This window comes from Talpa europaea, assembly GCF_964194135.1.
Source record: "Talpa europaea genome assembly, chromosome: 15".
Lineage (NCBI taxonomy): Eukaryota > Metazoa > Chordata > Mammalia > Eulipotyphla > Talpidae > Talpa > Talpa europaea.
The window spans coordinates 45,960,770-45,985,069 of record NC_140083.1 but is presented as its reverse complement, the minus strand read 5'-3'; the positions used below and the strand labels follow the sequence as shown (position 1 = coordinate 45,985,069).

Sequence of the window (24,300 nt, the reverse complement as noted above, 5' to 3'; positions counted from 1 at the left end):
GTTAATGTTGGTTTATAACATAGTGTGAGTTGCAGGTGTACAAATTTCAGTGATTTCTAATTCTGATAGCTTTGTTCCTAGACCAATTTCTAGGAGGCAGTGTGTGGTATTGAATCTCCAGGTCTTTTATCCTTGAGATAAATGGATAAATTATTATTATTGTATGCTGTGTGTTTTTGATGAGCAAAATGTATTTATTATTGTTGTTGATGCTCATTTTTAACCTTAATGTGCTTATTAGAAAATGTTATCTACTCTCTAATTTTGCAGTATATTTCTATACACATAAATCACACAATTTCATATAATTCTAACATGATAAAGACATTTATATATCTTATTAATAAAACTTTTAATAAAAGTCAGCAAACTTTCTTTTAGTTGCTTTTCCTTTCAGACTGATTTTAAACAACTGAATATACATAAAATGGGACACTTACATTTTTCACCCTTACAGAACAAATAAGAAATACTTTCTAAAACGAGGAATACAGGTGTTTGTCTTGACATGTGTCATAACAAAAACTAAGAGATGTTAGCATTTGTTATGTGAGATAAAGGCCGATCCTTGTTGATGGAAAGGACACTCCTCTGTCCCATTATACTGGTTGAAAGGCACCACATTATCTAAGGCAGCATATGCCTTTATCTGTCCAATTGCTTAATGTTAGGATCTCAGTGCACATTTGGATATATTCTTTGGATTCAGACAAGTGCATTATAAAATGGATGATCCCAAATGAAGAATTAGAAGATGTGTTTGTAATTCATTGTAACCCATTTGGTTTTGACTGTAAGAAAGAGATAATAAAAACATCCTTCAAACTATTGTGTCATTATAACACACACCTCCCATAGCTGATAGTTATGCGGATACAGTTGGTGAGTTAATATCCAAAATGGTGCATTCATGTTTGTTTTCACATTTATTTGCCAGATCAATTTAGTATAAGAAGAAAAAGAGAAAGTTATAATAGCAGAATCATTATTTTCATACTATGTAGATCTTTGGTTTCTTGTTTAATGAATCTATTTTACCTTTTATTTAGCTTTGTTGTCTTCTTACTATTTTTCATAAAGTTGAGGAAAATATTTTGTATCTAGCAAGGAACTATGGTCAAGTTAGTTGCTGTTATTAGTCAGAAAATAGCAAATATTTTTTAAAAGAAGTGCAGTATAGATTTTTGCTATTAGCCATCAGTGGATATGAATTGAAGTGGCAGTTTCTATACATGGAAGTTGTAACTTGGGCTAGTTAACTTTTTTTTTTTTTTCAGTTTTCTTGTGTGTGTGTGTGTGTGTGTGTGTGTGGTGGTGGTGGTGGTGGTAGTAGTAGTAGTAGTAGTAGTAGCAGTAGTAATAGTACTAGTGGTGGTGGTAGAACTTCAGGGTGAGAGGATTCACCAGAGACAGAGTGGGGAACAGAACAGAATTGACTGAAATACACTGCTGAGGGCAGCAGTGGGCGAGACAGGAGAGGTCTGCTATGCCATGTGGGTCAGCTCCCTGGTGGGATGGAACTCAGACCTCAGGAGTGATAGTGATGAGACTTAACCCTTAGGCCACTAGGGAAATCTCAACTAACTTCTCACAGGACTCATTTGCCTTTCCCGTAGAAAGGAGGTAATACTGTTGTTGGATATGTACTTCCAAGTATCTGTCTCAGATCCAATAGGTGAAGTACATAAAAATAGCTTGTAAGTTTAACTGAGTCTATTAAGCTGGGCTTCTTAGTCATTCATTCATTCAAAAAAACTATTCAATATGTTGAATTAAAAGTAGTTATACACATTTAATTCCTATGACATTAAAGAAAGCATTTTCAGGACTCAATCCAATTTCATTTATATTGTTATCTTTGGTGATTAGCACAGCACAATATCTATAATTGATGCTCAAGATTATTTGTAATCTTGAAGACTAAAGGAATGAAAAGATGGGTAAGACAATTAACTGGCAATTGACAGTTAATACAGGATGTTGAAGATCTTTCTATCTAACAATGATCAAAGCAAGAATGACATTTGCATATAATGATTTAGAAGAATCCATTACCAAATATAATTTGTTTTTGCTTGAAAACAAAGTTATCATCTGCATTTACTTTTTCATTTAATACACTGAGGGATAACCTAGAAATTAATTTTGGGTATCAACAAATGATCCTAATTGATTTGGTTCTTTATAATAATTTGTGCATTATGCTTACTCCAGTTTATACCATTTTTTCCTACTTATCCAAACATTGTCCAGAGGTGACTTATTGGAAACAGTGCAGGATGAGAGAGCTACTCAAAGTCCATGTGGAGCAATGGGAAGCCTATAGGGTCTACACAGGATGCAATGTGCAGTCCCGACCCAAGGGCAGTCACTATTTATTAGCATCAAGTACTAATAGGGTGGTACTAATAGGGGTACTAATAGCATCAAGTACTAATAGGGGTAGGTACTCAGGTGGTGTACATCCATGGAGGAGGGCTATGAAGGAATGTAAGCAGGGTGGAGTGACCCGAGGCTATTGCCTTGGGGGCTCCACTGTTCCTGCTAATAAAGGCATAGTATCTCTGTTTTAATATCTACCTGCCCTTTTCAGCTGATCTTGGTTTCCCAGTATGTTCCTCATACCTGGAGTTTTGCTCTTGGTGAAAGGGTCCCCTGCATGGCCCTATATCTAGCTGACAAGCAGAAAGGAACCCTGGATTCCAAGACAATAGTCCTGAGAATAAGGAGGGCCGGGGATCCTACATCCATTAACAAACAAATCTACAATGTGGGCCTGATGAGGCCCTAGGACACTGATATTGTCAATTACCAATCTTTCAAACCTTACAAGCTTTTTACCTAATATGCAAAAAACACCAGTTTAACATGTTAAATGCATTACATGTGTTAGCAGCTGGCTGTACAATCAGAGCAGGAGATCATAGTATTATAAAGAAATACTCTCCTTTGAATATCTAAGTAATAGCCAGTTCATTTGATTATTAAACAGCTCTTCAGAAAGAACATATATTTTAATATAGAATAAAAGCAGATGTAAGATTTCGATCCTCTTGCTTTCCTAGAACTTAGAGCATTGTTTATATAATCATTTACCTCTCTTACTAAAAAAATTTTGTTTTAAATAAATTGCAATAAAATTTTGATGTAAATTAAAGTGAAAATTTATAATCATAGTGACTTTATTTCTATAAAAATGACTTGTACAAGTTAAAGTAATAATTAGCAAAGACTAAGTAGTTTGTATATTTTGAATCACTCTCTTTTCCTATGTGCCCTAATTTTCATAAACTAGGATTCATTGTATATCATTGAATAAAATACAAAAGTCCAAAGAGGTACTTCTATGCAAATCATTTAAATATTCAAATCTAAGAGGAAAATTGTCAGCTTTCATTTCTTTCCATAGGTAAGAATAGTCATAACATTGACTTGATTTCAATTTTAAATATTTTGTAGATCTATGAATGAAATGTAGAAGCACTTGTATAAACATCATCATTAAGGAGCCATTATTAGAAATCATGGCAAAAAGACTAGTCAAGAGAACATGGGTATATTCAGCCTTCACAGTAAAATTATAAATTTTATTTATGAGTCATTCAGTAATTCAGTATTTTCCTAAATATTTGTTTAAATTCTTTTTAATGATTTATAGTTAGAAGAAAGTTCAGTTTGTTTTCTATTGAATACCCTGGAGCCAAAAGTTAAATACTTTCCTGTGCTTAGGGTGATTTACTTCCCTGAATGGAATCACTATTCTGTCAACTCCTCCTATTCCTGCAGGCTGACTGCAAATACAGAATATCTAGTCCATCTCTTCTTAGATTCATGTCAAATAGGTAGATTAGGTTCGGTTCCACCTGTGAAAAAGTGTTCCTTACTGTTAAAGGTACTACTGAATATTCCAACCTAAATGGCTGAAATTAATAATCCAAGTAAGATAGAAAAACACTATGAAGCTAGAGTTACCTTTGTTTCTGTGATTTTTTTTGGTTTTATTTTCAGCATCATGAGTTCAATGCATGATCTGTGAAGACCAAATCAATTTTGAATTACTTATTTGAAGTGTCCTTTGAAAATATTAGCATAAGTAGCTTGGAATGGAAAAATGTTCATTCATATAAACATACTCCAGTTCAGCTCTCTTCTAAAAGAGGAATACTGATTCTAAAGAGAAGGATTGTAATGAAATGCTTTGACAAATAACACTTGTCCTGATGAAGGCAATATTGCAGCCTAATAAATTATTATAGATTTGTTTTTGAAATTATTTGTGACTACTGAACTTGTACTTGGAGCTAAACACACAAAACTTGATTTATTCAATGACTGTAAAACAACACGCTCTTTATTTTTCTACAGCATGTGAAGTTTTAACCTCAGAGTATGATTTTAGGGCTTAAAGGATTTTGAAGAGTTTTTTCAATGTTCCAGCTTTCGTTATATATTTTATCTAAAGTGCTGCAAGTAAATTATCTTTTAATACCCCTGTGTACTCAGTTTCATTTCTAACAGTCATGTGGTGACAGTTGAATAGTGAAATAAAATCTTTCAAGCTTCATGTTAATTTTTCATCACAAAAGGAAATCATATAGTTTTATAGATATAAAGAAAAATTATTTTTGGTCTCTGCAATATTACACTTTAAAGAATTTACATGACTAACATTAGGAAAAACTTTGAAGTATGTGTATTTAAATCAAAATTATTTGTTTGAATCTGCAATTCAGAAACACGATGCCTTGTTTTAAGCACTTGAGAAAAGTGACTTTCTTTTTGGGAAGATATTTGGAAACTCAAGGAAGAACTGACATTTTATCTCTTCTTTATAATGTCAGCTAATCTGGAATGATAACCCAGACTCTACCACAACATTTGTATGGAAAAAAGGTATTTATTCTATAAAAAGAGCAGATATCAGGGTCTCCCTAGTGGCACAAGGGGTAAGTCTCAGCACTATGACACTGTGGGCACTCACTGCAGCACAAGATTGATCCTCCACCAGGGAGCTGACCCACATGACGCAGCAGACCTCTCCTGTTTCGCCCGCTGCTCCCCTCAGCAGTGTAGTTCAGTAGATCTGCCTGTTTTACTCCCTACTCTGTCTCTGGTGAATCCTCTCACCCTTGCCCCACACCTCTGACCTACATCCCAGCTCTTGTATGAATAAATAAATATATCTTTAAAAACAAATAAGCACATATCAGCCATGTAGTTGAGTATGTGGTGGTCTACAAATGCCTCAAGTGTAGGAACAAACTGTGCTTTAATTATCTGTGCAATTCCAGTTAGGTACAAATCCAGTAAGATATTGTCCAATAACGTAAAGCTGACAAATCCAGCAAGATGTATCTGGAAACACTTTCAAGGAAGGAGAGTAACTCAGGGAAAAACAAGATGCCCTTGGACTTGGCAATTGGAAGCAATTTTGTGACTTTTGAGAATGAACTTAGTTATATAAAGAAGGGGAAATAGATTGTGGGTTGTGAAAAGTGAAGTACAAAAAATATGTATCAGTTCTTTGCAGTTCAGTTATAGTAAAGGTTGTAAAGGAGATTAAGAGAAAAGCAGGATTATGGAGTGATTCTTATGTAGAGATTCTCTACATAAGATACTTATATATAGACTCTCCATTAGAAAAACTGAAGGATGAAATAAGGGGGTGGGAGTGGAGGATAGTTGGAAGCACTTATGGGAAAAGGTACCAGAAAAGATTTAGGAATTGGGAGGAAATAACAAGCACTATTAGATTGCTAATATTTCCAGATAACTGGGAAAAAATTATCCTATATTGGGCCTCCCTGGTGGTGCAGGGCTTAAAGTCTCAGTGCTATCAAGCTACTGCCAGCCACCATGGCATGAGTTTGAGCCTCGGACAGAGAGCTGACCCACACAGGGCACAGCAGACTTCTTTTTTCTCCCCTGCTGCTCCCCTCAGCAGTGGATTTCAGTAGATCTGCCTATTCTGCTCCCCACTTTTTCTCTGAGGAATCCTCCTCCCCACTTCCCACACTGCTGGCCGAAACCCCAGTTCTTCTATGCATAAATACATAAAAATAAATCTTTAAAAAATTATCCTATGTTAATGCACTCACAGAACATTTTAATAGTTAGTTGTAGACTGAAATGAAACTAACATAGCAGTAAACTGTCAGATGGATATCCATTGAAAAGAAAGAGGTATGAAGAGGTATGAAAATATTTTCCCAACAAAGGAACGTCTACTCTTTCAAAATTATATTAATTGAATGGAAACAGTAGGAAAAAAAGAAAGATGGGGGAGGCAAATTTGCTTCACTACCCTTTGTTGAAAGAAACTGGCACATTTCCCATGGCACTGAATCAATTTTTATCTTGGCAGTAAAACAGATTATTATAGCTACTGTGAAACATTGTTATTATAATTGACTGGATCATGTGTGCAGCTTGTTTTTCCTAGTGAAAGAAAGAATTCATGGTTTAAGTTGTGAATACCAGCTCTAATCTCAGGAAAAAAATGACCTCGCCTTATTTGTGTTGTTGTGTTTATGTTTGTTGCAGCACCAAATGTGGCTCCTTCCGATGTAGGAGGTGGGGGTGGAAGCAATAGAGAGTTGACCATAACCTGGGCGGTAAGTATGAATAAATCACACATACTATAGGTTGCCTTACCCATATTAATCTCAAATCCATTTTTTTCCTGAAATAAATTTGTATAGAAGAAAATTCCCAAAACACAAGCACAGAATAAATGAGTATTTTTTTTACTACATATCAGGTTTTGCCTGGTTTACTACGCTTAATGGGCAGTTTTTATGCACAGGTAGATCCTGGATGTTAAGGGATCTGTTGGCCTAAGAGATATGTTTTGATCACTAGTTTAGTCTCTTGTGATAGATCCATTTTAGAAGTTACCCAGTGACTTCTTATTGAGATGTTCAAAACATTGTATTAAATTTTGATGATCCAAAGGGCATCTTTACATCAGAAACTACAATCTCATGAAAATAGTGCAGTTTAGCTGGATTTTGGAAGTGAGAGTGACAGCAGGGTCGGGAAAGGTTGTGATAACACGAACTTTTTTATAGTTCTGTGATTCCATTAAAATATATATTTTAAGATTTATTTATTTATTTTTTCTATACAGGAGCTGGGGTACAGGCCAGAGGTGCGGGAGGATGAGAGGATTCACCAGAGACAGAGTAGGGAGCAGAATAGGCAGATCTACTGAAATACACTGCTGAGGGGAGCAGCGGGTGAGACAGGAGAGGTCTGCTGTGTCATGTGGGATTCCCCTCGGCCGGCCAGGATCGAACCCGCACTGCAGAGGCTGTAGACAGCTTCACAGTATGGCGCTCAACCTGCTGCATCACCAGGGAGGCATTAAAATATTTTTAGCTAATATTTGCTAAGTAGCTAATCATTGCAAGTAGACAAAGAATACAGCTTAGGACTGTGGTGAAAATGGCTGGTTTTATTTTTATATTTTTCCAATTGATTTATAAGCAGATTAATAAATTGACTTTACTTTTGTTTTTATACTTAAGCATTTAAATCACATTTTAAAGTAAAATTTAGAAAATTGTTTGCTGCTTTTCCAAGTCTTCAATTACTTATTGGAATTTTTATGGAACAATGTGACATATAAAAGTAAGATATTGGAAGGATTAGAACACCTGACTCTTCTCGATGGCTTGATTTTTCCTTAAGCTCTGTGGGTGTTTGCTTCAGGATAAGATGGAGAGTATGTAACAAAATTCAGAATTGGAAACCTTATTCTTCAAGTTTTAAATCCTCTGGGAATAAAGCCTGTGAATTATTAGCTGTTGAAAACTCTTATCAGATTCTGATGTTTTTTAAATTGCAAAAGCTACACTATGTAAGAAAATGTTTGTATAGAAATAGTAGACTATGCTCTCTACTAATGTAAATCACATTTCGTGGTCCTTTGTGATCAAACTTTAAGATATCTATACTATTCATTCCAAGTACAACTTCCTTTAACCTTCAATTTTATGCATGTCTATATCTTCCTGTTTAACATGAGTATATCCCAGCAATTGTGTTATAAATTTGTTCAGGGTTTTTCCTTGAGACACATTAACTTTGATTTTCTTCTGCAAAAAAGTACATGTACAATTCATACATTTACCTTATTGGCTGAAAATGAGTACATGATGAGTTTGCACTGTAACTAACTAGCTTTAAGCTAGTATTTATGAATAGTGGATTATTAGGGCTTCTTCATCGACATTGACATGTGTAAGAATAAGAAACAGAGGGAAAAATCATACAACAGAGTACTTGCCTCAGTGCTAGAGTCAGCCAGGGACCCGAAGTCAGGCTACTCCAGGTGAGCCAGAGTTAGCCCTTGTTTCTTCCACCTTCTCTTTTTCCTCTGACCAGTTTGTTGTGTTTCATGGCATTACAGATACTCTAAAGTGGGCTATAACTTTTAATATTGCTTTTCAACCCTGAAGAAATTCATTTGTTCATGCAATTAAATGAATTTTACTTGAGGCCTTGTTCTAGGTTCTCAGAACAAAGAGGTAAATAAAACTGTCCTCACAAAACTTATCATCTAGCAGTTGAGAGAGACAGTGAAATCCAAAAGCAAGTGAACTATATAGTATGAAACAATGACGCCGAAAAGGGAAAAGAGCAGGGCGGTGGGATATGAAGATGGTGAAAAGTCTTGATATGGTTAATTGTGTGGCCAGACAAAACAAAATGAGGTGATGTTTACCTCAAGAAATTGGGGGAGGGAACTTATGAAGTGGGAAAGCATCCTCAGTAGGAGAAACAAAGAAAGCGGGACCTACACTGGTCATTCTAGTAACCTCCAGGTTGGTAAACAGTAAATCACATGTTTGAGAACATAATAGACTCAGGAACTAAGTATGTTTTTACAAAGTACCTGTTTCCACGTGTACTGTTATTATTTGCATAGGATTATCCCCAGGTAATTGTATCTCTCAACCTATCTAATAGTACAATTTCTATGCAGCCTTTGTCGAGAGAATACCACTATGGCAACAATTTTGGTTACATCGTGGCATTTAAGCCATTCGATGGGGAAGAGTGGAAAAAGGTGACCGTCACGAATCCAGACACCGGCCGCTATGTCCATAAAGACGAGACTATGCGACCTTCCACCGCGTTTCAAGTCAAGGTGAAGGCCTTCAACAACAAGGGAGATGGGCCTTATAGCCTCACAGCGGTTATTAATTCAGCACAAGACGGTGGGTGCCAGAACTTATTAACATAAGGGGGAGAAAAGACCTAATTCTCTCCTACGCATTTTGTTTGCAGTCATTTAGGCCTAATTAAGATTATTTTAGTATTATGAATATATTCCGAACTAAAATAAAATGTTGATCTCTCCATCTAAATGACAAGACTATCACCAAAGCGTTTTCATCTGTTAGGTTATGGCTATGGTAATTAGGAAATCGCCACTAAATAATTGGCTTAGCCCACTGTCCCTTGTCTCTTGATTATAATTTTGCACTCAGAAATTCTTTATACTTGTTTGGAACCATAGTGTGTCTTTGCATTCATAAAAAAATAACACTTACAGATTTTTTTAACATACATGATTTTTGTTTCAATTTACCCCATTTATCTCTAAATACGTGTCATTGTAACATTTTTGTAATTTTTTGTTGTTACAATTGAATACTGGAATTTTATTTGAAGGAATCTGGGCATAATTAAATAAAAATGAGTCAGATAGCAATTGAATTTATTTTATTCTTGGAAAGGAAAAAAAAATTGCCTTGGGAGCCATTTTGGGAAAAAATTTTATAGTTGCTCTGTTTTTCTAGAAACTAACTGAAGAGAGCATGCTCACACAGAACTTCATATATGTGATGAATAATATATAGCTTTAGATTAAGTATAGCTACATTGATTTCTATGACTTCATATTTAAGTTGCTATTCTTTTTATTATTTTCCCATTAAGATAGGACCTCCTTATTATAACTCTGCACTCACGTGCACTAAGTAAATAACACAATGGATAGAAAAGCAAATAGATATTTCACTGTCTTCTGACCTATAGCATTTGACCTTGGCAAGTTTTCCCTTTGCACTCGTGTGAGAAACACAAATGAAAAAGAGTTTGAAGGGCCTCCCTGGTGGTGCTGCCCTCAGCCTCTGTAGCGCCAGTTCTATCCCTGGCAGCGCCGGTTCGATCCCCAGCAGCACTGGTTGATTCCCGGCCACCCGGCGAGGGTCCCACATGGCACACTACCTCTCCTGCCGCCTGCTGCTCCCCTCAGCACTGTATTTCATCCATCTGCCTGTTCTGTTCCCTGCTCTGGCTCTGGTGAATCTTCTCACCCTCCTGCGCTTCTGATTGTACCCAGTGCTTGTATAAATATTTTTTTTTTTAAAAAAAGAAAAAACAGAGAGTTTGAAAACTTAAAACTATGTCAGGTACTCTTCTCATCTCTTTGATATCAAGCACTTTATTCATTTACCTAATTAGCATTATTTCAGCCCCAAATGAACTTTCAGCTATCCCTTAGAATGGAAATGTTCTTTTCATTCATACAGCTATTAGCTTTCATATCGGTTAAAAATGTAGCATATATTCAAAACATCCATGAACTTTCCTTCCCATACAAACATGTAAAGCAGTCACACCCATGTCCATACACACATATACACACCACTTAAAGTTAACTAGTTCTACTAAATACATACCATGAATGATGGAGATTATTTAAGTTTATAATCAATTCACAACTCTTCAGTCCTAACAATCTCACATTCTCTATACTTGTTCTGATTCAGCAGGTTATGATAACTTGACTAAGTTGTGAGAGTTTGGACAACATTAGCACATCTCACACAATAAATTAAAATTAAAAGCGTTTCACAAGTTATCCTCTCACTCAGTATCGACTTTTACTGATTTATTTGATGCTAAAGTAATCAGGCAGAAGGTCAGGCTGTCAGCTCAGTGTCGTGACCATCTGTATTTAATTATATTTCTTTCCTGAATGTTTCATGAGTCTCATAAAACCTGCATGTGCCGAAACTTGTATACGTTTTCATCTTTTCTTCTCCTACTAAGAAATCAATCATACTGCTACATGTTTACCTTGGTTTGGAAAAGCAACAGTTTTTACATGTAGGGCATTTTTAACATAAAAGAGGATTATGGCTTGTTAATGAAAAATAATAAAAAATGATGACCCCCTACTTAAATGTTTCCTTAGTTTCTTTATGTAATTTTCATGAAGGATGTAAATTATTTTTTTTTAGCCAAACAGAGGCCTTTTTGATACATATTTGACTTGATGCCCAGTTGGAAGATTAGATGTAAAAAGCTTTCCTAAGTCCCAGTGGCAGTGGATGTCACAACTTGTTTCAAAGGATCTTTAAAAAAAAAAGACCTTAGCTTAAACATAAAAGAGTGAAGTGTTATTAGGTTTTTCTAAGTCATGTAAGTGAAAGTAAGAAAAAATTGAAAGTGAACTGTAAAGAATTTTTTTTAAAGATTTATTTATTTATTTATATAAGCACTGGGTACAGTCAGAAGCGAGGGAGGGTGAGAGAATTCACCAGAGCCAGAGCGGGGAGCAGAGCAGGCAGAGTGACGAAATAAACTGCTGAGGGGAGCAGCGGGTGCGGCAGGAGAGGTCTGCGCACCATGTGGGACCCTCGCTAGCTGCCAGGGATAGAACCGGCGCTGCAGAGGCTGTGGGCAGCTTCGCAGCCCAGCGCTCAACTGCTGCGCCACCAAGGGAGGCCCAGAACTGTAAAGAATTTTATCTAATAAATGACAAATATACTAGCTTTAATAATATAGTGTTATTAAACCAAATAAAATTCATTTTAATTGTATCCACAAACTTTCTTAAGCAAATTAGTTGGGGAAAATATTAAAGCAGCTTGTATGGTTTTGGTCACAGAATACAGAGAATTTCATGAAGTTTTACATACTTCATAAAATTCTTTTTGCACTTGTGTAAGTGTATGTAGATGTCTATATTAACATTCATATTTATATGAGTGTATATACATATGGCAAATATGAAATCAAACAGCATTATAAAATTAGAGGAAGAGGCAACAATTAGACTCATTTTGGAAATTTTACATCTCTTTGAAAACATCAAGTATAGTTTTAATTCATTCTTACAACAATGGTGCTATTTGTATTTCTTAATGTAAGATCTTATATACGAATGTTCTTACATAAATTTCTGATCATATTTCAGCTCCCAGTGAAGCTCCAACAGAAGTGGGTGTAAAAGTCTTATCATCTTCTGAGATATCTGTTCATTGGGAACATGTTATAGAAAAAATAGTGGAAAGTTATCAGGTGAGTTCAATTTTTATCACACTAAATACATTTATTCATAAATATATCGGTATAAATTTTTAAATATGTTACATCTTTCAGTCATCTTTGTTCCAATAATTTATGTACCAACTAAATACATTTTCTGTATTTAATTTGTTGAACATTTATAAGTTCATTATTAAAAGGAAAGTACAGGTTCCTAAATGATTTAAATTGGAGAGCTGTAGAATCCAGTATATAGTGTAGAAAAAGAGGCTAAAATAAAAACTAAGAAGATAACACTCATGGTTTAATATGCTCTTTCAAGACAAACATTCTTACAAAACTCTGGTGAATCTGAAGTGTCTGGGAAAGAATTTTGGTAATTAATATGAGGTTAAATTTCATTCCATTTAACTCAATTGTTCCATTACACAATTTCCATGAAGGGAATAATGATAAATATGGCAAATACTTATCCCATAATGTTATAAATGAAGACAGAAAATTAACAATACATATTATCAAGGTTCCAAAGAAAGCTTTCCTTGAAGGAGTCTTAAAGGACCTGTAAGAATTAATCAGAGAGAAAGAGGACAATTTCAAAGGGAAGAGGAACTGGAAAATGGAAGCTATAAATATAGATAGGGTCTTTAATACAATGCTAGCACACCTTAGATTTTGGTTGTGAAATCATCTCATCTTTTCAAGTGCAGAGTGAAAAGTTGGAGGAATCAACATCATCCTACATTTGCAGCAGAAGAACGAATGGATACCAAAGAGAGTCAGCAGCTTTCCCCCAGTTAGCTGTAATAAGGCCAATCAGGATAGTGTCTAAAATTGAGATTTTTTTTTTTAATTCAAAGTTTAGGGCTTTTGAGCCTCCCCAGTGGTGCAGCGGTTGAGCGCTGGGCTGCGAAGCTGCCCGTAGCCTCTGCAGCGCCGGTTCAATCACCGGCCATGGGTGAGGGTCCCACATGGTGCTCAGACCTCTCCTGCTGCTCCTGCTGCTCCCCTCAGCAGTGTTCTTCGTCAGTCTGTCTGTCTGTTCCCTGCTCTGGCTCTGGTGAATTCTCTCACCCTCCCATGCTTCTGACTGTACCCAGTGCTTGTATAAATAAATAAATAAATCTTAAAAAATAAATAAATAAAATATAAAGCTGGAGAAGCCCCAAGTCTTGTGTGATTGGCCCTACTGAAGGTTAATTTTCTGACATTTCAGGTGAAAGCTGTAGGCAATTTAATTTAAAATTAATCTTCTTTTGTGGTTTTAAAAATTTTTAAATCTCAGAAGAATAAATAGTTCTTATTTTTTTCCCTTTTCTTTGTTAAAATGTTCCCTACTTCTAATCATTTTTTTAAGATTTAATTTATTTATATAAGAGCAGGGGTACAGGCCAGATGCATGAGAGGGTGAAGGACTCACCAGAGACAGAGCAGGGAACAGAACAGGCAGACTGACAAAATACACTACTGAGGGGAGCAGCGGGCAAGACAGGAGAGGTCTGCTCACCATGTGGGTTGCTCTGAGGCTGGCGGGTATTGAACTGGCGCTGCAGACAGCTTCGCAGCGCTGCACTCAACCACCTGCACCAACAGGGAGGCCCCCGACTTCTGATCTTAATTAATATTTACTGTGAGGGAACTAGAAGATTGTGAGAAATTGTTCTGAGCAAAGACATATTAGAGGCCCTCCCCAATGGCACAAGGGGTGAAGATGCAGCCTGTGAAACTGTCGACAGCCTCTCCAGCACAAGTTCGATTCCTGGCTGGCCAGGGAGCAACCCACATGGTGCAGCAGACTTCTCCTGACTTGCCCGCTGCTCCCCTCAGCAGTGTATTTGTCAGCCTGCCTGTTCTGTTCCCCACTCTGTCTCTGGTGAATCCTCTCATCCTCCCATGCTTCTGACTGTACCCAGTGCTTGTATGTATAAATAAATAAATAAATAAATAAATAAATAAATAAATAAATCTTTAAAAAATTTGAAAAATCATATTAGAAATTTGGGCTAATGCTCAAGAATCCACAAAAGTCTTAGTTTGCCTACTATATTCACTTCATTTAATGAAAACAAGCAAAATATGCTCTCAGGAATATGAGCAAACAAACTCTTAGCAGCTGAATCTGAATCAATGCAGGTGATTGATTTCACAATTATCTTAAAAATTATCGACACTGACTATTCCATGAAAGTGTTTTAGAAGTTAAGGGCCTCCCTGGTGGTAGAGAGGTTAAAGTCTCAGCGCTACCAAGCTATTGTCAACCACGGCAGCATGAGTTTGATCCCTGGCCAGGGAGCTGACCCACATGGCACAGCAGACCTCTCCTGTCTCACCTGCTGCTCCCCTCAGCAGTGAATTTCAGTAAATCCTCCTGTTCTGCTCCCACTCTGTCTCTGTTGAGTCCTCTCACCTCCTATACTGCTGGCCTATACCCCAGTTCTTGTATGCATAAATAAATAAATCTTTAAAAAATGTTTTACAGGTTAAATTATGGCAAGCATCAGTTACTACTTAGGGCTTCAATTTCTTGTTTTGGATAAGTTACCTATCTTCATCTGGAGCTCCCCAAAGGAGAGGGTCACACCCAGGTTGGAGAAAGGTGGTGGTACTTGCTTTTTTTTTTTTAAGTAGTACTTCTGGGAAGCTGAGTAAAGCCTGAATAGATTTGGTTGATACTTATACCAGTGACTGGAATAAAAGGGACCTTTAAATGGCTCCTAAGACATGTAAGAAAACAGATTTTGAATGATTTGTATTATTGCTCTTCCTAATCTATCGAATATGCTAATACTTGGCTTAGTATTGCATCTGGACAATGTAAAGTTCATGTACAGTATCTTTCCAGAGATGGAATTGTTTTCTGTGTCTCATTTTTTTACACGTAATTAGCTCATCTTAACCATACTTAAAACCTGTGTTAAATCTTTAACACAAGAATATTCTAGCACAGGATATTTTTTTCAGATAGAGAATGTTCAGAATTAAAAGGAGATATATTGGAAATCTGATATAACAGATTACTAAAGTAGAAAGTAATAAAATGGGGCAAGCCTAAAATTTAAAAGAGCTAAACATCTTCAAGAACTTTTATAATGGTAACTTATATTTATTTTAAGCCTCATTGCAGAAAATGAGATGAAAGAGCTATTTTTCTGCAAGTTTTTCAAGTTTTCTGAAGAAGGGATATATCTGTTTTCTTTGAACAAAAGTGATTTTATTGTAAACCATAACTATAATTATTCCTTATTAAAAATAGGGGTTACCCTTTCTGAGGCTTTTCTTTTCAGCTTCTTTAATTTACTTTTACTTTTATAAAGAGTACTTCTACAAATAGTAAATTTTCTTGAACAAAATTATACATTTAGATCTCTATATAAAAATATTAGTAATTTCATGTGACTGAAAATACTTTGATTTCTTCCTTTAGTTTGTTTTTAAATAAGATACATGGACACATGAATATATTTGCTTCTTTCTCTACTTCAGCATCTGGTACAGTCACTAGTACAAAATGTAAATGACTGTAACCAAACACAATCCTGTGTGCACAGTGTTTGAAAATGAATAATGGGTACCTGTCCTCAAGAAGTTCATAATCTGGTAATAGTTGATATCAGTAATGAAGCAATTCCATAATTGTTTAATCAACAATATAATAGGTAAACACTGGACAAAGGATGTTAGAAACACATAGTTAAAATTGTGAAGTGACAGCATTAAATACACTACATGTTGATCTAGCATGTGAAAATGAATTATGGTCTACCTAAAGTGGTCCTGCTTGGTCTTTTCTCTGAAAGTGTTAATCCATTTCTATTAATCATCTAAACTTTCTTTTGGTCACCCTAGTGACTGATCAAACACAATACATTTGTTCTGCTCTGTGACTACAGGTTGCACCCAGCCCCCCAAGCAATTTTCTCACAAATCAGTGTTGGTGCATCACACTGTGGAACTCAGTGAGAAGATGCAATAGCCCAAATAGATCATCTATTTGGAAATTGACACTACCTGGATGCTAGTGGCTAGTTCAGATGAAAAGGATAATGACATATTTTACAAATAGCATCTATGATTTACTTTAGGATTCTTTAAAAATGTTATAGATAATATATAAACATTCAATGAACTCATAGTGTACTGATGCTTTTATTTGTAAAGGTTGAGTATACTCTGAAAATACCTTACAGCTTTCATATTCTAAAATAAGAAAACCAGGGTCTGTTTGGCAGAACATTTTCTGCTTTCTAGATATAAGGACATAACTAACTTCTCTTATTTTTTTGTAAGATTCATTTTTATTTATTCATGCATAGAAGAGCTGGGGTATAGATCAGAGGTGTGGAGGATGAGAGGATTCACCAGAGACAGAGTGGGAGGCAGAACAGGCAGATCTACTGAAATCCACTGCTGAGGGAGCAGCCAGCCAGACAGGAGTGGTCTGCTGTGCCATGTGGGTCAGCTCCCTGGTCGAGGATTGTACTCGTGCTGCAGTGGCTGGAGATATTTTGGTAGCACTGAGACTTTAACCCCCACGCCACAAAGGAGGCCAGTATTTTGAGTTCATTCTTTTGGCCAGATGCCAGAAATGGCAAAAAGTCTATCCAAACTACTGGCTAACATATTATTAGTGTAATAAAAATAAATAGTAATATACAAAGTAAAAATATTGTGAAGGACATCAATACACAGTTAGAAGCTGGCCTTTGTTTTGAAATGTGTTCATTCTAATTAAAAACCTTACCTTATTACCAAGTGAATTTGAGCCACGCAGTTCAATTGTGTCATGAGTTCATGTGTGCTTCGTGTAAATGAATAGTTCTGGAATAAATTACTATTAGATATTTTACTTTGATTAATTATGAAATTAAAATCACATGACTTTATGGACAGGGCATCTGAAGTATGTAAAATACCAACATAATTAAAATAACTCTTTCCTTTTTACTTAATAACACATATAATTTTAGATTTCTGACCAATAAGGCATCCTTATTTGCTTCCACTTTTAACTGAGAAGGCTGCCATTGGTATATCGGTTGTTAAAAGTCATAATTTCTGATCATGATATAGGTATAAATTTTAAAATACTTATTTTAAAGGTAAAGTATTTGTACAACTATTCAAATTATTGAGTATAATACTTCTTTTACTTATGATCAAAGGCAGATAATTTCAAAGGAAATAATTTTACATACATACATCTGAAATGAGCTGGCAGAAACTTACTAAGCTGATATGTTCCAGATCAGAGAATTACATGTTTTCTTAAGCAAGATCATATTCCTTTGGATCTGTCTGTCAAGAATATAAAAAATTTGAAATCATGTGCACAAATACAGCAGAAAATAAATTAGTAGGAATTAATTGTGGCAAATGCTGCCAGAGCCCAGAAGTACACTCTGAAGGTAAATCTTATGCAGGAATTTTTTCTTCCTTTTGCTCAGCCTAAGACTATTTCAGGCAATGCAGTTAATTCTTTGATTTGACTTTAATGGCTTTAATCAGATTTGCATTTTGCCTTGTAAATTCTAAGTCTGATTAAAGTGTAAGTAGCATTTAATAACAGTCCATGGTAACAGAGCCAGTTGCAAAGGCCTCTTAATAATGGAAGTGCTGCATCCTGATAATATATGACAAAATATTACTCAACTTGGATTTTTGCAGATCCGGTACTGGGCCGCCCATGACAAGGAAGCAGCTGCACACAGAGTTCAAGTCACCAGCCAAGAGTACTCAGCCAGGCTGGAGAATCTTGTGCCGGACACCCAGTACTTTGTGGAAGTCAGGGCCTGCAACAGTGCGGGATGCGGACCTCCCAGCGACATGATTGAGACCTTCACCAAGAAAGCCCGTGAGTTTTGGTATCACCACTTCAGCTTTGTCCAAAACTACCCACTCATTCAATTATGGTGCAGATACATTTAAGAGAAATGTATTACCTCACAGTCTGAACACAGTCTGGCTTTTACTTGTATCTCAATAGCATCAGATTAAAAAATTTGTTAGCTGTTATCAATGATGAAAAAATGTGGAGAACATCTTCACATGTTCAGTGTTCCATTGTTGAAAAAATGATAAAATCTCCCACTGTAAAGATTTCCAGGGCCTGCCCCAGGGCCTAAGGGTTAAGTCTCAGCACTGTCACCACTATGGCCTGAGTTCTGACCTCCACCAGGGAGCTGACCCACATGGGGTGCAGTCGACCTCTCCTGTGTCTCCTGCTACTCCCCTCAGCAGTGTATTTCAGTCAAACCATCTGTTCTGCTCCCCACTCTGCCTCTGGTGAATTCTCTGACCCTGGCACCTCTGGCCTACACCCCTGTTCTTCTAAAAAAAATTACTTCTCCCCCAAAGTTTGCCCATGAGCATTAGCTAATTGATTTGCATTCATTTGATTATAATTTTGCACTCCTTGCCCAGGATTATGTCAATTTAACTTGCATTGTTTGCATCAATAACATGAAAATTAAAAGGCTGCTTGTTTTTCTATGTTTTGATAGATAACCTTCATCACTGCATAATGCAAGTGCAAGTTAAATTAGCCAATGTTTACTCTCTTATTATTACAAGTTCTCATTGTTCACATCACGAGAACACTCGCTCCCCTGCAACCTCCTGGTCAGTCTCATCTCTCTGACTTCACTTTGGTGTCTGCTTGAACCAAGATAAATAAAGAGTGAGGGATAGTTTACATTTAGAACTCTAGGGAGTGTCACAAGAATTTGAAGACATGATTACCATTAGGGTCTGAAAATTTGTAAAATTCCTTTGTGGATAAAGAAATGCTTGAGGAGGTAACAGAACATGATGGTAATGGCCAGATTTTGATATCAGACATGGGGTTCAGATTTTTCTTTGCCTCTTACTCCATCTGTCACTGTAGAAAGAACCTCACCTTTTTAACCCTCAGTTTTCTGTTTTATAAAAGGAAAATTCTTTGCTTTGTTCTTTGTTCTGTTTATTCATTAATCAAATGTATGTTTTGTGCCCAGCACTGCCCTAGGAATTGAGAATATGGAAGAGATCAAGTCAGACCCAGGGAGAAAAACTCTTACAAATAAATAAATATGACATATTAGGAAATATGATAAATATATTAAGGAAATATGATAAATATGATAATATCAGGGAAGACCTTTTTTAGAAGATCCCATTTGAGTTGGAACATGACATGAACCCGCTATATAGCAGGTGCTTGAGAGGGGGATTGTTTCAGGCAAAGAAAATAACTAATGTAAAAGTTTAAAGTAGGAAGAATATATTTTAAGTGCAAAAGGGATTCTGAGATGAGGAGAAGGAATTGTGCTGAGTGGAAATATGAGGGATCTTTTAGTTGTAAGTCATTGTAAAGAGTTTAATTTCTTTGAAAGATTTTAAGGCAAAGTGGATAGCTCATTTATTTTTTGTTTTTTTTTTGTTTTGTTTTGTTTTTGTTTTTTTAAAAATTGCTCTGACCTCTGGATGGGCAATGGATAGTTTAGTGAAAGCATAGGAGACAGTTTAAGTAGGAGAGGAAAAATGTTGATGGTGGGCACTAAGTAATGACAGAGAGAGAGAAGTAGAAAATTTTCTGCAGGCAGAATTGATGAGTTGTTGGTAATTTGGATGTTGGCAATGACTGGAATGAGAGACTTAGTACTAGAAGTTTCTCAAGTAAAAATCTAGGATGAGGGTTTGTTTTTGCCATTTGCTAAAGATAACAGAGACCCAGAGGTACATTTGGAGTACATAATAAATGTTCTGTCTTGATTTTTTAAAAGATTTATTTATTTATGCATAAAAGAACTGGGGTACAGGCCAGACGTGCAGAGGGTGAGAGGATTCAACCAGAGTGTAGAACAGAACAGGCAGACTGACTGAAATACACTGCTGAGAGGAGCAGCAGGCGAGACAGGAGAGGTCGGCTGTGCCATGTGGGTAGCTCCCTAACTGGGGATTGAACTCAGGCTGCAGAGACTGCAGACAGCTTCACAGTGCTGTGCTTAACCCCTTGTGCCATCAGGGAGGCCTTGATTACGTTATATTTAAGAAGTTTCACATGTTCAAGTAGACATAACATTGCATACTTAGATGTTGGTGTTCAGAGCATTAGACCCTGAGATAGAATTTGAGTACTTAAAGTCAGGGGCTTACATGTAAGTATTTAGGGGAGAAGTATTTGTGAGGGGAGAAGCATTCTGAGGATCAAGTCCTAAGGCCTTCTAACACTTAGAAAGTGGGCAGAGGACATGGAGCCAATGACAATGACTAATAAGAAGGAGCTGCATGGGAGGTAGGAGGGGGTACCCAATTCAAGAGAGCTTGAATTTAAGAAAAAAACAAGATTCTAGAAGGAATGAGAAGGTAAAATCTGGAATGCTGGAAAGTTAAGTTTGACAGGAATAAAAGAGAGATTTTAGATTTGACCCAGTGGCAGTGATTAATGATCTTAAAAACCGCAATTTTGCAAAGGCTGGTGGAGAAAGAAACCCAAGTGGAAGGTCATGAAAAGGGAATCAAAGAACCAGTTTTGTAAAGTAGCTAGAAGAGTGCCAGCATTCCTCAGCATTCAACTGTTATCTTGTCACATCATTTTCATCAACAGTTGTTATTCCTGGGGTGATGCTATTTGCAGACTCAGGTAGGATGTTGTGACTGGCTGCCATGTTATTGTTTTCCACAGCTCCAAGCCAGCCACCGAGGATCATCAGCTCCATAAGGTCTGGTTCACGCTACATTATCACCTGGGATCATGTGGTTGCTCTATCAAATGAATCCACCGTCACAGGATATAAGGTACAGAAAGAACACTAGATTATTCCCCACACAAGCTTCATCCTTTCAAAGAGTGATTCATGTTCTGACTTTCTGCTACTTTGGAAAATCCTGCAGCTTCTTTACTCTGACTATTTAGCAGAATCAGATGACAGAGACTCATGATAAACTTTGAAATGTATAAAGAGCTTCAGTGAATTTAGAAAAATCCTATGTCAAATGAGAAAGAATATTGCTTTAAAGAAGAGAATATTATTATTTTTTTGCTTGTGTAGAAGAATTGGGTGTAGGCCAGAGGTGCAGGGGGTGAGAAGACTCACCAGAGAGAGAGTGGGGAGCAGAACAGGCGGATCCACTGAAATCCACTGCTGAGGGGAGCAGTGGGTGAGACAGGAGAGGTCCGTTGCACCCTATGTGGGTTAACTCCCTGACCTGGGATGGAACTCCGGATGTAGCCATGACGATGCTGAGACTTAAACCGTATGCCACCAGGGAGGCCCCAGTAATTCTTGCTAGAATAATTAGTGCCTAAAGAGGAGAGAGGGAAGAACACATTTTTGTTTGGCAGTGTTTAAGATAGTGCTGCTCAGTACATGATGAATTCTTTGATACATTGTGTTACCTTGTATAAATAAATAACAATGAAAAAAGGATTATTTTCATACATTATATCACACACTCACACTTTTCATTGGAGACCAAATATTAGCAATTAGGAATCTGTATTCCTAGTACCTCATTTTATTGCAGTTTTTTTAAGATTTTTTTTTTAATTTATACAATACCTGGGGTACAGATCAGAGGCACGGGAGGGTGAGAGGATTCACCAGAGACCGAGTGGGAAGCAGAACAAGCAGAGAGACCGAAAACACTGCTGAGGGGAGCAACGGGCAAGACAGGAGAGGTCTGCCACACCATGTGGGAATCTCCCTCGACGGCCGGGAATTGGACCCGTGCTGCAGAGGCTTTGGACAGCTTCACAGTGCTACACTCAACCTGCTGTGCCACCAGGGAGGCCCTATTGCAATTTGGTTTATTGTACTCACAGATACTTTTTTTTTTTTTTTTTTTTTTTACAAATTGAAATTGTTTGGAAACCTGCATCAAGCAAGTCTACCAGCACTTTTTTTCTAACAGCTTGTGGTTACCTGGAGTCTCTATCACATTTTGGTAATTCTCTCAATATTTCAAAGTTTTCCATTATTACTGTCTGTTGTGATCAGTGATCTGATGGCACTATGGTAATTATTTGGGGGCACGATGCACTTGGTAACATGAGACAGCTAACTTAATATCGTAAGATCTGCTGTGTTCCACCAACCTGATGTTCCAATATCTCTTTCTCTTTCCTCAACTCTCTCTACTCCTTGAGATGAGACACACAATGTGGAAATTAAACCTATTAATCATCCTACAATGGACTCCCAAGTTCTCAAGTGAAAAGAAGAGTTGCTTATTTCCCTCTATAACCCCCAAACTAGAAATGCTGAAGCTTTGTGAGGAAGGCGAGTTAAAAGCTGAAACTGACTGCAAGCTGGACTTCTTGTACCAAACACTTAGCCACATTGTGTAAGCAAAATATATACATATACATACATACATACATATATATGTATGTTCTTGAAGGAAATTACAAGTGCTCTTCCAGTAAGCACATGAACGGGAAGACTGCAAAATGGCCTTACTGCTGATAGGGAGAAAGTTTTAATGGTCTGGATGGAAAATCAAACCAGCCACAACATTCTCTTAAGCCAAAGTCTAATCCAGAACAAGGGGCTGACTTTCTTTAATTCTGCTAAGGCCAGGAGAAATGAAGTTGCTGCAGGAGAAAAGCTGGAAGCTAGCAGAGGTGGTCTCCTGGGGTTAAGGAAGGAAGACATCTTTATAGCTATAAAAATACAGGGTGAAGCAGCAAGTGCTGACGCATAAGCTACAGTGAATTTTCCAGAAGATCTAGCCTAGACCATCGATGAAGGAGGCTACACTACACAGCAGATTTTGTCTATAAGGGAAGGTAACACTTAGGACTTTGAGAACTATAGAGAAGTCAGCATCTGCCTTCGAAGCTTTAAAGGCAGGTCGACTCTCTTGTGGGCTAATGTAGGTGGTTATTTTAAATTGATGCCAATGCTCAGTTGCTATTTTGAAAATCCTAGGATCCTTAACTATGGTACTAAATCTGTTCTATCGATACTTGTATTCTATAAGGAGTGCAACAAAATCTGGATGACATCTCTTTCCAATAAGATTTACTGAATATTTTGAGCCAACTATTGAGATCTACCACTTGCGGGGTGGGGGGTTGGGGTAGGTGGGGAAGATTCCTTTCAAAATAATTCTGCTCAATGACGATACACCTGATCATCCAAGGACTTACTATGTGAGAACCATCTTTCTTAAGGCCACAGCTGCCCTAAAGAGTGATTCCACCAATGGATCTGGGCAAAGTAATTTGAAAACTTCTGGAAAGAATTTTTCCACTCTAGACGCTATTAGGAATATTTGTGGGGCTCCCCTGGTGGTGCAGGCAGTTGAGTGCAGTGCTGTGAAGTTGTCCGCAGCTTCTGCAGTGCCAGTTCGATCCCTGCCGGCCTCGGAGCAACCCACATGGCGAGCAGACCTCTCCTGTCTCGCCTTCTGCTCCCCTCAGCAGTGTATTTTGTCAGTCTGCCTGTTCTGTTCCCCGCTTTGTCTCTGGTGAATCACCCTCCCGCGTATCTGGCCTGTATCCCGGTTCTTATATAAATAAATAAATAAATCTTTTTTTTTAAAAAAAGAATATTTGTGGTTTTGTAGGAGGGAGTCAAAATATCAACATTAAGAGGAATTTGAGGGGCCTCCCCGGTGGCGCAGCGGTTGAGTGCTGGGTTGCGAAGCTGCGCACAGCCTCTGCAGTGCTGGTTCGATCCCCTGCTGCTCCCCAGCCACTGGAGGAGGGTCCCACAAGGCGCACAGACCTCTCCTGCCACCCACTGCTCCCCTCAGCAGTGTGCTTTGGTCCTTCTGCCTGTTCTGCAACCCGCTCTGGCTCTGGTGAATTCTCTCACCCTCCCGTGCTTCTGACTGTACCCAGTGCTTGTATAAATAAATAAAAAATATTTAAAAAATAAATCTTTAAAAAAAGAGGAATTTGAAAGACGTGACTTTAACCCTCATGGAGGGCATTGGGGTGGTTCAAAACTTCATTGTGGCAAGGGACTGTGGTGATGATTCATGGGTGAATTAGTGGTGGGAATTTTATAGGGATGACACCTAATA

General features: G+C 37.3%; 1 protein-coding gene across 2 annotated transcripts in view; it reads left to right on the top strand.

Moving 5' to 3' along the window:
• CNTN1 (contactin 1) overlaps positions 1-24,300 on the top strand; it is a gene marked incomplete at both ends in the record, with an annotated part of 185,035 nt that overhangs the window by 121,464 nt on the left and 39,271 nt on the right. For both annotated transcript variants that reach the window (XM_084255481.1, XM_084255480.1), the window contains 5 exons: positions 6,544-6,614; positions 8,990-9,224; positions 12,218-12,321; positions 17,953-18,139; positions 20,951-21,063. In XM_084255481.1, coding sequence (XP_084111607.1) covers positions 6,544-6,614; positions 8,990-9,224; positions 12,218-12,321; positions 17,953-18,139; positions 20,951-21,063 — 710 coding nt within the window. The remainder of the gene's footprint in view (positions 1-6,543; positions 6,615-8,989; positions 9,225-12,217; positions 12,322-17,952; positions 18,140-20,950; positions 21,064-24,300) is intronic.